Here is a 14248-nt window from a genome sequence, read left to right on the forward strand (position 1 = left end):
TTCGAATAGATCATTTCCCGGGAATTGGTGAATGGCATTCGTGCTGGTGATTCCGTTCTATGTTGATCCTCGTTTCTTTCTGCTGTTGGTTGAGTACTCAAGTCCCTAGGGCTTCGTGAGGCTCAGGGGGATTTGCTTGAGATTTGCACAAGACGATGTATCATATGTACAATTATCTGATCATTTGCGCACTGTTTACTTCATCTGATCTACATTTTACGTGAAGTATGGAACCGACGTAAGTAGAATCGATGATAGACGTGTCACGTCTGATAAGGACTCCAAGCAATGGAAGTATCTGCACGATGCAGGGATCTAGATCTCTGGACCCCTGTAGCAACTCACTGCTTCGTCGCCTACCGTTGTGGAATTGAAATGAAGCCGAGAATGAAAATGGACTACATAGTGCATTTTAGCAATGTAATATATTGGTAATACCGGGAGAGAGAGAGTGGGTACGACAGGAAATAGCCGCACATCTATACCTCCTTTTCTCGTCTGATGGCCAGAATATAACAATCAAATCGATATCAAATTATAGAGCCAATAGGTTGAGATTCCCATATCAGCGCAATAATTAGTCGATTCCTGCCAGCTCAGTCCAGCTGACTAATTTTATCCTGAGTGTGCCCAGGTGGCTCCTTCCTGCCGTAGGCGAATCCTTCTGTCTTTTGAATCGAGAGAATGGCGACTGGCGACGGTTTCGCCGTGAACCCGGCGTGAATCAATCTTACCGACAATCAGCAACCCCAAGATCTCCTACCATAAAACTCTATATTAGAATCTGTCTTTCCTCGACTTCTTCATAAACACAGTGTTCAGGGGCGTCAATTGATATCACCCAGAATGTCATACGCATCAGCTCTCACAACCATAATTCACAACCCTCGGTTGCGCCTGCTCAATGCTCTTCGAGCCAAGTCGAAGCCTATCATGACTTTTTTAGGGCTGCCGTCTTTTCGAACAGCCCAAATTGTAGCTCAGACCGGCGTTGATGTCAGCTTTTTTTTTTTTTTTTTTTTTGCTCTATCCTTTTGGCCCCCTACTGATGGCTATAAAGGGCATTATCATCGATTGCGAACATGGCCATATCAGTGATGATTCCATGCACAACTCCACTGCTTCCAGCGCTGCTATGGGGGTTTCGCCGCTTGTTCGTCTTACAATGACTCACCCGGATTTGATTAAAAGAGCTTTGGATGCCGGTGCACAGTGAGTATATAACACAAAAGCCCTGCCAGTTCTATACTAACGTTGGAAACAACGTTATCAGCGGCATCGTTGTTCCTCAAATAAATACAGCTGAGGAAGCAAGAGCTATTGTCTCCTATGCCAAGTTCCCTCCACAAGGTGTTCGAGGGCAAGGCTCGCCGTTTCCCGGTATCGCCCATGGCATTGATCTTCCGACATACATGAAAACAGCCAATGAGACTCTTATTACGTGTCTTCAAATTGAATCGAAGGCGGGCGTCGATAATGTTGATGCGATCTGTGCTGTACCTGGTATTGGTGAGTAAATTGAATCTCCCATACTCGAACGATGTTTGACTTATTTCTTCGCTAATCTCTCCCAAGATATGGTTTTCATCGGGCCCAACGACCTTGCCCTATCGATTCTTGGGTATGTTCCTGCAAAAGGGGACGAGCCTGAGTTTGTCGATGCCATCGAAAAGATCGTGGCGGCTGCTCGAAAGCATGGCAAATGGGTCAGCCGATTATCAAACGACGGGGCCTCTTGCAGGGAGCATCTCAAGGTTTTTGATAGCGTGGCCATGAGCTATGATATTCGGGCGCTTCAAAACTGGTATACAGCTGAGTTGCAGGTTGCACGCTCGTGATATGTGAATAACCTAGAATCAAAGCATTTTGGCGTCGTTTAGCCCTAACCTTTAGGTAAATCATAGATAGATGTTTTCTCAATCACCATCTTATAAACAGACACGCTATATAATATATGACAATCTGAAGAGCTAATTATATATATACTCCTTTCTATCCTTTCCGCTGCAGTGTATAATAGCCCAAACACTCTCTCGCCTCGGCGATTGAGGCGCCGCCAGCAATCATTTTGCGGATGCCATCCTCATTTTCCCATTATTTCTTGCAACTTGAGCTACCTCTCGGGCTCGATCTCGCGGAACAATGACCACGCCGTTTGCATCGGCGACAACGATGTCGCGAGGCTGTACACGCACCTTGCCAATGCCGATCGGCTCATCGACTCCTCCAACTTGAACGCAATCTTTACCGGTCCGCATCCAACGTCCAGCCGTGAAGATCGAGTAGTAATCGTTGATCGCCCGAGTCACATCGCGGCACAGCCCATCGATAACGCATCCAGCGATATCCCGTAAGCCAGCGTACTGGGTCATGATGCTGCCCCAAACAGTACAATCAATACGGCCGCTATTGTCAAGGACGACAATATCGCCGATGGCAACATCGTCGATGAAATCACCCACATTTCCTGGTGGGTTGCTGGCGGGTACATAACGAACGGTGAAGGCAGGTCCAACAGTGATCTTGTTGTAATCAATGGCATGATATTGAATGCCTGTCCAGGAATGCCCAGTTTATCAAGTGCATCAGAGACCCCCGGAGTGTCTGAGTCGGCGAATGGCGCTACTAACTCTTGGTCCTCGGGACTGGCTTCCTTGGGGTTGCGGTTGGAGCATGGCGCCGCCGCCTGTGACACGCTATCCTGGTGGATAGCCTCGAACTGCGTGTCATGCATAACCTCAGAAACGGGTTTACCGCTTCGAATATCCTGGACCATAAGGGTCTGACGACGGTCGATCTGTTCTCCCAACACCACGACTTCCTCAATGCGCGGGGTGAGGATACGCGTTGTCGGAGCAGAATCGGTCTTCGGGCTCACTTTCACTGTGCTGGCGCGTCCAACAATCTTTGGGCAGTCCCAGAGTTGTAAGCCGTATGTGGGGATTGTCGGCGAAGTACTACTACGCCGATTCGACCGAACAACGTATACAACGTCGCCTAACATCAACCAAAGATCACAACGACAATATTTTCGAGCCCAGTCGATTCAGTCAATTAAGAGGGGTCCCAATAAATCGGTGAAATATTCCACCGATATCTAGTGTCCCCGGAAGCATTTTTTGGGGCGTTATGTGCCCGACCACATCCTGAGTCCTTCTGGGGATATCTCGGTGACTGATAACTAGGCCGTCCCTATGGCATGACACATATTTGGCCATCTTTCAATAGTCAGTCATTCAGCGTCAAACCGTGGGTTATTTGATGCCTCTGGAACTGGCCAATCCTTCTCCTCCCCTTGTCCCTCCAACCAAGGCAGAACAGCCTGATAGAGATCTCTAAACTCCCCATCGCCCAGGTTCAAAAACTTCTCATGAAGCTCCGTGTCAAAACGCTGTATAAACGCCAACGCAGTAGCCAGCAACAAATCCGCATACCCGGCATGCTCGCCCTCAAAGAAGGGGCCTTTCTTGCAGTCCCTGCCCTTCAACATCTTTAGCAACGGCACCGTCTCGCTCTCAACTAACTCCCACTTGCTTTCAATGGTCGCCTGGTCTGTCGGCCGCACCTGCGACAATGGCTTCCCAAGGGCAACAGCCCGCGTCTCATGGAAGTACTTCGAGCCTCGCGGATCCAGGTGGTCTGGGACCCGAGGGACAACGAAGGGCCGGAACCCAGGCTCCAGAAGAGTCAGGAATCGGCTCACGGCGACGAACAGCGCGTAGCTCGCGTCGCCGGATGGGAATAGCGGTGGCGAGGGGTACACCTTGTCGAGGTGGAGAGCTATCACCTGGGAGTCCATGGTAACACCACTGGAATGAAAAGTCACGGAGCTATGCTTGATTGCTGGGAGTGTATATGGTCTGCCTTGATCATTGGGTGGGACGCCGAAGCTGGAAATGAGGGGCTTGATGTCTGGATAAGAATGCCAGCTTTGGGTGTAGGGGATGCCCTTGAAGTTGAGCACGACTCTGGTTTTGAGAGTGTTGGGCGACCATGATTTCAAGGGACCTGTTGGACTAGTGAGTGATTCTTTCGCAATGTCCTCCATGGAGAGGTAGAGTTGCGCACCTGGTTGGTCCGAGTATAGGTCGAAGAAGTGAACAGGGGTCTCGCCAGCCATTTTACCTTTTTTGTTTTCTTTCTTTCTTTTTGTATGGGAATTGTGTGAAAGATGGAGGAGATCAAAAGTGGTGAGATGATAATCACACCGACACCGGAAGCAACCGAATGAGGGGTTGGTGAGTTTCTTAGTATTTACCTTATAAATCAAGCATTCATTAATATTCTATTTCCCTTCCTAATATATTTATAAAGTGTACGGGTGGAAGGATTTGGGTGTGCGACTATTGGTGGCCTTGACTTTATTTTTAATAGAATAGTAACCCATACGTATTACTACTAAGCCCAAAATTCTCACCTGGCAACCTGGCGACCTCATAATTCCAAATAAATGCCTAACTATAAATACTAGCTTTGTAGTCGCTATTTAGTGCTTATTCGAGCCCCTTATATTCCTTAAGTCTTCGATAGAAGTGGTAAGAGTCTGGCTGGATTCTACCTCTATAAAATAATCTAACCTCTAAAAATAGAAGAAAGCCCCGTAAAGAGGATTAACGGTCTATAAGGGGTACTATATACGAAACGACGGTTGGCTGGGATGAATCCGGACTCTAGTAGCCCTATATTAGCAATACTGCTACTTGTATAACTAATTCCTCCGACTCTATTAAGAAGGCTATAGAGAACTCTAGGGTTAATGGCTTCGTTTCTTCCTACGGATTCTCTTTCTATTTATTTAAGTATACCGCCTAGGTTGCGCTATAGCCACTGTAAAAAAAAAACCCGAATATTATCGAGAAGAGGATAAGTATAGCAATAGCACCCTCGGTGGTGAGGCCACAGAAGAGAAAAGTGAATAAGCTATAGGCGAGAGGTGGAATGACAGCTACCACCTGCACGGACAGCTTGATTCAGTTGTTGTCGCTGAGCCACCCGAAGAAAGAAGAAGCGATGATCCCGGGCGTATTAAAGACGGCTACTATTAATGTGCCTATCGTCTGGGATAGTATACCAACGTCTCGGCCGTAAGTACTCAAATAAGTCTGCGAGATTCCGTAGCCCGAGCTCGGGAAGATGATGGCCACGCTGTAAACGTAGATCGATCGGTGTCTGAGGAAGGTCCAGGGAATCTTTCGTGCTCGCGTTGTGCGGATTGACACTTTCGATGGATGGGTTGGTATCAAGAAAATGACGAAGAGACTTAAGTCCCCCACGATTCCAGTCCACGCCCCTTCAAAAACCATAGGCGTCGATAAGGCCTCGGATCAGACACGGACAGCTGGTACCAAAAATGTTCTTGCACGATAGAACGATTCCATACGCCAACGTGCGGTTGCTGCTAGTATACCATTCACCGAGGGAGAGTGTAGTCGGGCTGTAGACGAGAGCACAACCCAGGGCCGATGTAATACCTAGCGTCGCGAACAGGTGCCATACTGTCTTGTTGTAGGAGGAACAGAAGAAACTGAGGCGATCACGGTGCCACAGACAGCTGCGAGCTGGCGCCGGCGAGCCCATCGTCGCGTGAAGATTGCGGGGGAAAAAAAAAAAAAAAAAAAAAAAACGGCATGGATAGATATATCACGCTATTTACAGTCGTCCCGATAAGGCCGATGATAGTGTGGGGATCCGTCGAATGTCCAATTTTCGAAATAGTACTCTTGGAGCACACCGTAACTCATCGCAAAACCTAAGTGATTTTCCAGGAGTCAGCTAGGTTAGATCTCTACCTCTCTCTCTCCTTTTCATGCATACCCCAAATTGGCTGCTGGAGGATACCAGACCCGATCAAGACCCATAAACTTTTCTATTTTGCAACGTGCTGGCACCAATTATATATTTATTCTTGTGGCTACGCGGTGCCCAAGGGATATCTTTGCATCTACTATTGCCCTTCGGAGAAAAAGCGGGATCCTCATAAGGCTCAGCAGCTTTGATCACCATGCAAAGATCATAAGTCACACAACGAATCTGTCTCGCAGGAAGTCAAAAAGGCTACGGCAGCAGATCATCACAATTCTAAGGTCAATTAAACCTCTGGCTTATACCTACCGATAAGTTTAATTTCGAGATCGGATGATCTTTGTTAGTTTAAGGAATTATCCCTCCAAACAAACTTATTATGATTGGATATTGCCGAAAGACTGACATTTTGATCATGAGGGGGGGAGTTCGACAAAAGGCAAGTAGTCTTCATTTTCTTCGGCAATTCTTAGTTCTCGATAGCTAGCTCGTTTGTAATTTGGAGATTTTATAAGATATTCTGAGCAATACAGGGCACAATATGATCCAGAAAGCCTCTACAAAGACTCTTTGGCATAGTTTTCTGGATATACAATTTACCCAGTATCATAGGCTTACATTTTGGCCCCCCCGCGGTTTCTGTTGGCCCAAAAAGCTATTTTGGAAGAAGGCTTAAGCTTACGTATGCGCTAATGCAAATAATCAATGCCTTGGGATATCTAGAAAAGAATAGATCCTGGAGGATACAGGCAGATACAAAAATTCTATGAACATGGGAATATTGCATGGCAGTGTGTTTGACAGGAGAAAGGAAAATAATGGTCAAATATGGAGAACACCACAACAAGTCATTAAATAAGAACCTATTACTTATTATTTGCCTACCTAGGCGCCTCCTATATCTCTGGACCCCACGTTTCACCCCGAATTGTCCCACTTTGTGACGTAGCGAGGTCCATTGGTGGAGTAGAGTGTCAAATTAGGTGTACGTTAAGTGTACTCTATTTTGGATTGAGAAATGGCTATTTGGAAATGCAAAGTAGATATTTCTTAGGTCATGGACGATCATCAAAAGCATCTATTGACAGTATCTTGGATGCAATAGTTGCGCACGTTCAGTTATCGTGCAGAGTTTGGTGGACGACGCCAGTGAATTCATGGCAGTTCAGTGTCCCATCGTAGTTATTGATCAGGTCATCTAAGATCGTGTTAGCCATGTAGGTGGACCAGAGAAATCCGATATTAGAGGCGGCACATACTCAGCTTCACATCATCGTCGAGACAACCGCCAGTAAGAACCGGGCCATCATCGTCCTTGATTTTGACGCCGCAAGTCTGGATTCCGGCCCCGCTGTTGTTTTTCCAAGCAGTGGTTAGCTTCGTGACTTGAGGCAAGATACAGAAAGAAAGAAAAGAAATCACGTACTTTTCGCCGTCCTCCCCATCAAGTGTGTTGCCTTTCTGGACATAGCAGCGGTTCAAATCCAGGACGGAGACCTTTCTGACGTGGGGGTCGTTGCTGTGGCAGGTCGCCTTGAGGTTGGGCAATTCCTCATCGTAGTCGACATCGCAGCTGCTGGCGAAACCTCCGGCTGCTGCCAAAGAGGCGAAGCCCAGGCCCAAAACAAATTTGAGGAGAACCATTGTAGAAAAGATAAGATGTGAAGAAGAAGAAGAAGAAGGTGTCTCAGGTGATGTGTTTTTGAAACGCCTCAAGAGGGAGAGTATGGGGACCGATATTTATATGTTTGTGGATGTTCCGAGTGTTGGGATCCATAGATGTAAACTAAAAGAAGGGGGCCGACAGTTAGGGGCGATTCGGTTGCAGTGAGGGGCCAGATTCTCGCCCATCTTCTAATATTAGTAGGATATTTCATTTTCTTCATGAAATCATTAAGCCCTAGTCAACTTGAGGCTTAAGTAGGTGGGTCAGAATTTGGGGGCCCCCTCTTAGCATTTTTTGGGTTTCTGGGCTGCGTGCCCGGGGCAATTCTGCAGCATCGCAGGAAATAATAGCAGTCCTCACGAATACGTCGAAGTTGATTCTCTGGCTAACTAACTTCCGTCCGTAAGAACGTACGGACTGGTCACCTGATGCCTCTGTATGTACCCGTCATAGTAATCTAAAGTTATCTTCGTCACTGATCCATCATAGACCCCCTCCTCCTATATTAGGTAGACAGGATGCCCCTCTACGGATGACCGCGACTTCCCTTTTTATGAAGTTAATAAGTGTGGAAGGTACCTTTCGAACAAAACAGCCACACCTTAGGTATGGATTCTCCGACCCTATTTGCTTAACAGCCGGGTCCTGACTCTATCTCATTATGGCCAGGGCTAAAAGACGCCGATCCTTGTCCGGCGCTGCTGCTGCCGCGTCCGAAAAGAAACGCATTCGTCTCCTTGCTAGTCCCGTCAAAGAAGATATTGGGCCGACGCAAACCTCAGGAGAGTTACAGCACAGACGTGCTAGGCAGTAGGTAGCCGACATTCGTTTACAACCTCGAGAAATACTCACGGAATCCCACCTCTTAGATTAACGATGGATTCGCAAGTTAGCGTCACGCTACATCCACGAGAACTCCTCCGAGAAGTCGCCCTTTCGATGAATAGACGCTACGATAATCTTTCAGTCACGATCCCTATTCGCACTACATGGCGGGCGGCTATCCAAGCCGCCGAAGCTGCTCTTGGGGATATCGATGAGCCATTCCTAGCAATGCCTCCGGGAACCGGAAGCCGTCGACAACTTCGAGAGATGGCCCTCCAGTCAACGCCGTCGGATTCGCCTTTGGAACGTGGCCTTGGGCTACCGATCCGATCGAATGTTGATATACGAATGGTTCAACCTCATCCGCCTCCAACAGAATCAGCCCGTCAGCGTTTACGCGAGATGGCTCGCGAGGCCGCACAAGAGGACTTTCGACAGCCGTACATCTCACTTCGAGCGGGACTGATCGACGGACACATTCCCACAGTTCGTGGAATACTCGTCTTGCAGGGTGTTGACGGCCAACCCGATGACCCCAGCTACAAAGTCGAGACAGATATGATATTTGATACGGGAGCCCATCGGACCATTATCGCAGAAGACCTCCTGTCGGAAGAGTTCCGACAACATCTGAAAGAACCAGTTTATGATCCTTATCGATCGACGGGTGGGTTGGTCGTCCAGGTTGAAACCAGAATTGCTCTGTCGGACCACCCGGTTCTCAGTCAAGCTGTGGCGTGTGTCGTACCCACTTCGCAAATGCCGAACGAGCGGGTAGGCGTCCTATTTGGTCAATCTTCATGTATTGACAGGTTTAACTTGCGATTGATTCCCCGACGTATCCTAGAGGCCAAGGGTGAGGAGATCTCGGGAGGGGTTTGGGGTGATATTATGGTCAAAGAGTACCTGAACATGGACGATGAGGTCGTTACCCTCTGAGCCTCGTACGAGAGAAGACTCTGTTTCCGTATCTTCATTTTTAGCTTCATTTTTAGCAAAAGATGTTCCCCATTTCCACTCTATTCACCCCCACACGCCTAGAATCAGGGGATTGACGGCTCATCCGCAGAAATCGGAAGTATCCGACGTCACTCCGATCGGGGCTCCCTTATCTGTCTTGTTGTGAACTTTTCTGGGAAAATAAGTTTAGCGATGAGCCAGGCAGGAACCAAGTTGCCCAATTTAATTTCAAGATGGTTGATATTGTCAGTCTAGACATCAAGAATTTCACGTGACACTTTCAACCCTGAATCATGCCAGCCAGGACACCGAAGCTCGAGGACAAAATACATCTTCTGATCCTTAATGCCGTTAACAAAGGAGCTAGTAACATAAGTCATGCATTTCCAGAACGAACCCATTATCTCATTACCGATTACTCCATTCGCTCTCTCGACGTGAAATATCCAGTCACCATCAGAAACCACCAAGAATCCCATCATGCCCAGAGGACAGTAAACACAAGTCACAACCATCAATAATTGAAAAAAAAAAAGCACAACGCCGTCGCTACTAAATGCCAGAGACACCATATCACAGAAATCATCAATCACACTATACAGTGTGTCAGGGAATCCGCAAATCGCAAAAAAAAAAAAAGAAATGAAGCAGAATCAAGGAAGTGAATAACCCCTGTTCAACACTTGATAAACCATGATCGAACGCCCAAACATAATCAGAAAGAAACGCCAGGGTATCAAGGCCAGCTGGCTAGGTTTTAGCGAGCAGATAGTCAAGAGGTCATATGATGAGGATTCATAGGTGAGGTGAGGGATGCAAAGACGAGGGTGGGAGATGCACTCGATGCGGGAAGCGTATATATGTTTCCATAGAAAGGGCGGGCTTCAGAGGTAGGGAAGGTAAAGGAGTCATCGAGAGAGGTCTGTACAAGTAATATGTACATGTCAACACAGGGATTACTGCAGCTCCTGCAAATCCAGTTTCGGCGGCGACCAGTCCAGCTGGGGTGGCTTGTCGTTTGAAACACAAAGAGGCGATGGACGCACCGGGTCCATGCGTCGACGCTCCTTGAGCGCGGTGCCACTCAAGAATCCTCTCAAAGTGGATGAAGCCACGTCATATGTACTGCGTGCACTGCCGTTCCCAGTGGACACGGTACTCGAACTGCGAGCGCTGCGCACACTATTTGCCTTGGTGACAACCGCAGGCACAGCCGGGACAGGGAGAGGCAGGCGTGCAGATGAAGAACTGGACGAGTCATATTCAGATGGGAGGATCTGTGGTGCACGAGCGACGTGGGGACGCAGGTCAGGTACGCTCTTCATCCGGGTGGTGCTAGACTTGAATTTAGACTGGGGCGGGAGCTGGGGCTGCAGTTGCAGTTGCGACTGGTTGTCAGGAGGCGACGCTTTGGGGACTTGAATTGCCGTTGCAGTCTTCTCTGGTGGGGAGGCGCGGATTTCATCCGTCGAAACAGCCACATCAAACTTGAGATTGTCGAGCATCGTGCCGAGACTCGCTGCTGTGTCAGGTCGGCCATCACTAGCCGCATCATCCTCATCGTCCTCTGCAATCCCATGGAAGAGGTTGTAGTTGCGAAGAAGATAGCGCTGAAGTCGGGAAACCTCCATGTCCCATTTCTGGTTCAGGGACTGGAGAACCAACTCTACATTATGAGCAGTGAATGGCGAAGCTTCCAGAGACGATGCGGTGTTCGCCGGCGGAGCTTTACTCAGCCGGTGTCCAACTGTGTTGTGTCCAACGTTCATAGCAACATGCAAGGAGCGGCGGATGGAGTTTGCCGTGGAAGTTTGGGCATTCCCAGTCTCCGCTTTAACATTATCAACCTCTCGACGCACCTTATCAAGAGACTGGATCCGGTCCCGGTCCATGCAGGAGAGGCTGAGCAAAGTCCGGTTGGACTGGAGGCCATTGACCAAGACCGTGAGGGACTGCAGGTTGATGTCGTTGTTCTCACAGTGCACTTCGCGCAGCGAGTCATTTTCCTCTAGCACAGACGCCAATGTATTCGCGCCTTGGAGACCAAGCTTCTGGTGCTCGATCCTCAGCACTTTCAGAGACTTGTTCAACTTCAAGCCGGTCAACGCCAAATTGAGGCCGATTCCAAACCGGGCAACATCCAAGTGCGCATTTTCGCCACTGATATCCAAAGCCTCCAGCGTTTCGTTATCTTCAAACATCAACTGCAACGACCGGCAAGTCTCAGGGCCGGCGTCATACGGGAGCGAAGCCTTGGAAATGTCCAGGTATCGAAGAGTGCGGTTTTTGCGAAGCGCCTCCACCAGTTCGCGAAAGTGCTCTTCCTTTTTGAAATCAATCATCCGCATGGACAAATGCGAGGGGGCATGGTTTTTGGCGATAGCCTTGAAGATGAACGAGCAGCCATCGTCAAGTCGGTTTTCATTGACGTGGAGATGAAGGCCGCGTGGGGTGTCGGGTCCAATGGACATTGAGTGCATGAACATGGCCACATCTTCTCCAGTCAAGCCGCACTGGTCGAGCCGAAGAACGCGCAAGTTCTGGGAGCGATCACTGGCGAGGTAGGTGGCTATGGCATCCACAGTCTCACGATTGACAGCTGTCCGACTTAGAGCAAGCTCCTCGAGTCGCCAGTTGAACAGCATCTCTGCAGTGATGAGCGGCTCAGTGCCCGATGTTCGGGCAATACGAGACAAATTGATCCTCCGGATCTGGCCAAAATACCCAATGTACTGCTGCAGCACGTCGGGATTCAAGCGGCCCTGCACGCCCGAGATATTGATCGCTTCGAGCGTCGATTCTTGCGTGACAATAGTTGACAACAAGAGGTCCAAATCATGCACGGACAACCCGCAATCCCCAACCTCTAGAGCCCTCAAGTGACTCCGCTGCTGTGATGCCGCATCCACCAGGTAATCCAGATCGGAATCGCCCAGCTTGATTCCATTGAGCACCACCCAGTCCACGCTCGTCATCTCCCGACGACAAACAGGGAAGATAGCCTCTGGAATTCCACAACCAGGATCTCGGCTGCCTTTGTCCAAAGTCGGCGTGCGGGTAAGGCAGTAAGAAAAGTCAAGCCGACGCAGCCATTTGCTCTTCAGGGCCAAGGCACGCACCTCCTGCGAAAGGACAGACAGGATTTCCTGGCCTGGGATTTGCACCAAGCAGCCTCCTCGGTCGAGATGTACATCTACATCTACCCCTTGCACATCACGGATACCTTGCAACGCGTCAAGGTTGACGCCACGAAACGAGATCGACCGGAAAAATTCATTGTAACGAAGCGTGCGCATGACCGCAATGAGCTCCAGAGCACTGTACCGATGGTTTTTCGAAGAGGCTGGCCGTAATAGACGGAAGCACGGGGCATCCTCGCATGCCAAGTCGATGGTGTATCGAATGTTCGAGGTGTCGATATCGTAGCTAGCGGAGTAAGCGACCAACGTTCGGTCGAAGCAACCATAATCCTCATCCAAAGCGACAGGCGGGAAGTTGTCGTCGTTGTGCAGCTCGCGTGGAACAACAAAATCATAGGGCTGCCTAGTCCACAGTGGACGCAAAAATTCAGTGTGCTGTCGGATCCAGCAAGCGACTTCAACCGAATGAACCGAGGCCAGGAACACATTAAACGACTTCCGTAATGGCACGCTAGTGGCGGTTAGTAAGTTTGCTAAACCAAGTGGTCTAGGAACTGTCTCACCGGAAAGTCAGATGGAGGCTATCATCACCGTATTCCATAGATAGGCCAGTCAAGTTCATGAGACCGAAGGAAGCGGCGGTTTCCAAGTCGGAGAAAGACACCACTGATGATCGATTGGCGGCCTTTTGCATGGGAATCAGGTGAAGTTTATGTGATCCAATTGCAAGGTAACATCCCGTGGGCGATAACTTGGTGAGGTCGTCAGAGGAAGAACGGTTTGGCGACTTGCTGGATGCGATTTGGATAACCCGAAACATGCGGAATGCGTCTGGTTCGTAGTCTCGTTCATGTTCCAACATCCGCGTTACATACTCTACCGAAGATCGGTTGAATGGCAGCGGCTCATTTGACCGGGCAATCTGCGCGGCCTGGCGAATCCCCACCATCCAAAGGTTCAACTCCTGGAGGTCGGGAGTTTGCATCTGAACCAAAGCAGCTTTATGCGTGCGTTCATCCAGATAGGCTACCTCGACCGTGGGTGATAATCGACCGTCCTCTAGCATGTAGACCGCAATGATGCTATTCAATGGAATCCCCACAGACGCATCACCCAACGCGATCATCTGCACGTCCTGCAACGAACTGATGGAAGCCACGGATTGACGATTCGATGCGGTTGGGCGACTATAAGAAGACGGTATTGAGGGAAATGCATCGGCGGCTTTGGCCTGGTTCTTGAAGCGAATAAGGTGCGTGTCGGTGAGGACCAGGTACTGGCTCTTTTTCCTCCACATACCGCCAGTCATCTGAATTGCCCCATGATGGAGGATAGCGGCGGACCAGATCCCATTTCGGGGACTGGTCACGCTTTGGTCATCTCCTAGGGAGCCGACAGAGGCACTGAGTGGGTCGTCATCCTCCCAAGAATGCAGAGACTTCAAAGAGCCGAATACCGAGGTTCGTTTCTTCTGCAGGGACTTCCGGCGCGGGCGAGGGACAGCAAGCACAGGGGTTGATGCGGATGCCATAGACCGGGCAGCAGTATCCGAGCCGGCGGTGCTGGGGCGAAGAGCGGCATGAGGCCCGCTGGACCATCGGTTGGGGCTTTGGGACCGACCAAAGAAGCCTGAGTTGCGGCGACCTTTCTTATCTCGTGATAGCGCATCATCGGAGGGAGCGCGATCATGGAGGGTAGGTCGGACAAGAGGGGCGGAAGCCGCCGACGAGGGACTGAAGACGCTTAAACTCTTTCTTCGTTCTTTTGTCGAAGCAGGGTCGGCCATGGCGGCGTAATGCGAAGGGGAGCTAGGTACAAGATTCTCGAGTGATGAAAGATGGGCGGCGCGAGGGTG

The 14248-nt window shown here is 49.5% G+C and overlaps 6 protein-coding genes across 6 annotated transcripts; 2 read left to right on the forward strand and 4 right to left on the reverse strand.

Moving 5' to 3' along the window:
• Positions 1–846: 846 nt before the first annotated feature.
• On the forward strand, positions 847–1838 carry NUU61_007185 (HpcH/HpaI aldolase family protein; the record flags this gene model as incomplete). Its single annotated transcript, XM_056657710.1, has 4 exons — positions 847–996; positions 1061–1212; positions 1274–1509; positions 1576–1838. 4 exons carry the CDS (start codon positions 847–849, stop codon positions 1836–1838), a joined length of 801 nt encoding a protein of 266 aa, XP_056510510.1.
• A 225-nt stretch (positions 1839–2063) lies between these two features.
• Positions 2064–3004, reverse strand: NUU61_007186 (RraA family protein; the record flags this gene model as incomplete). Its single annotated transcript, XM_056657711.1, has 2 exons — positions 2064–2522; positions 2594–3004. 2 exons carry the CDS (start codon positions 3002–3004, stop codon positions 2064–2066), a joined length of 870 nt encoding a protein of 289 aa, XP_056510511.1.
• A 228-nt stretch (positions 3005–3232) lies between these two features.
• NUU61_007187 (uncharacterized protein) lies at positions 3233–4120 on the reverse strand (the record flags this gene model as incomplete). The annotated part of the gene is made up of 1 exon (XM_056657712.1): positions 3233–4120. The coding sequence occupies one exon, from the start codon at positions 4118–4120 to the stop codon at positions 3233–3235; it is 888 nt and encodes a 295-aa protein (XP_056510512.1).
• Positions 4121–6917: 2797 nt separating this feature from the next.
• Positions 6918–7446, reverse strand: NUU61_007188 (uncharacterized protein; the record flags this gene model as incomplete). Its single annotated transcript, XM_056657713.1, has 3 exons — positions 6918–7000; positions 7062–7153; positions 7229–7446. The coding sequence occupies 3 exons, from the start codon at positions 7444–7446 to the stop codon at positions 6918–6920; spliced, it is 393 nt and encodes a 130-aa protein (XP_056510513.1).
• Positions 7447–8344: 898 nt separating this feature from the next.
• Positions 8345–9232, forward strand: NUU61_007189 (uncharacterized protein; the record flags this gene model as incomplete). Its single annotated transcript, XM_056657714.1, has 1 exon — positions 8345–9232. The coding sequence occupies one exon, from the start codon at positions 8345–8347 to the stop codon at positions 9230–9232; it is 888 nt and encodes a 295-aa protein (XP_056510514.1).
• A 977-nt stretch (positions 9233–10209) lies between these two features.
• NUU61_007190 (uncharacterized protein) lies at positions 10210–14179 on the reverse strand (the record flags this gene model as incomplete). Its single annotated transcript, XM_056657715.1, has 2 exons — positions 10210–12904; positions 12957–14179. 2 exons carry the CDS (start codon positions 14177–14179, stop codon positions 10210–10212), a joined length of 3918 nt encoding a protein of 1305 aa, XP_056510515.1.
• Positions 14180–14248: the final 69 nt, after the last annotated feature.

Source organism: Penicillium alfredii, assembly GCF_028826965.1.
Source record: "Penicillium alfredii strain IBT 34128 chromosome Unknown utg000009l_segment0_segment0, whole genome shotgun sequence".
Classification (NCBI taxonomy): Eukaryota; Fungi; Ascomycota; class Eurotiomycetes; order Eurotiales; family Aspergillaceae; genus Penicillium; species Penicillium alfredii.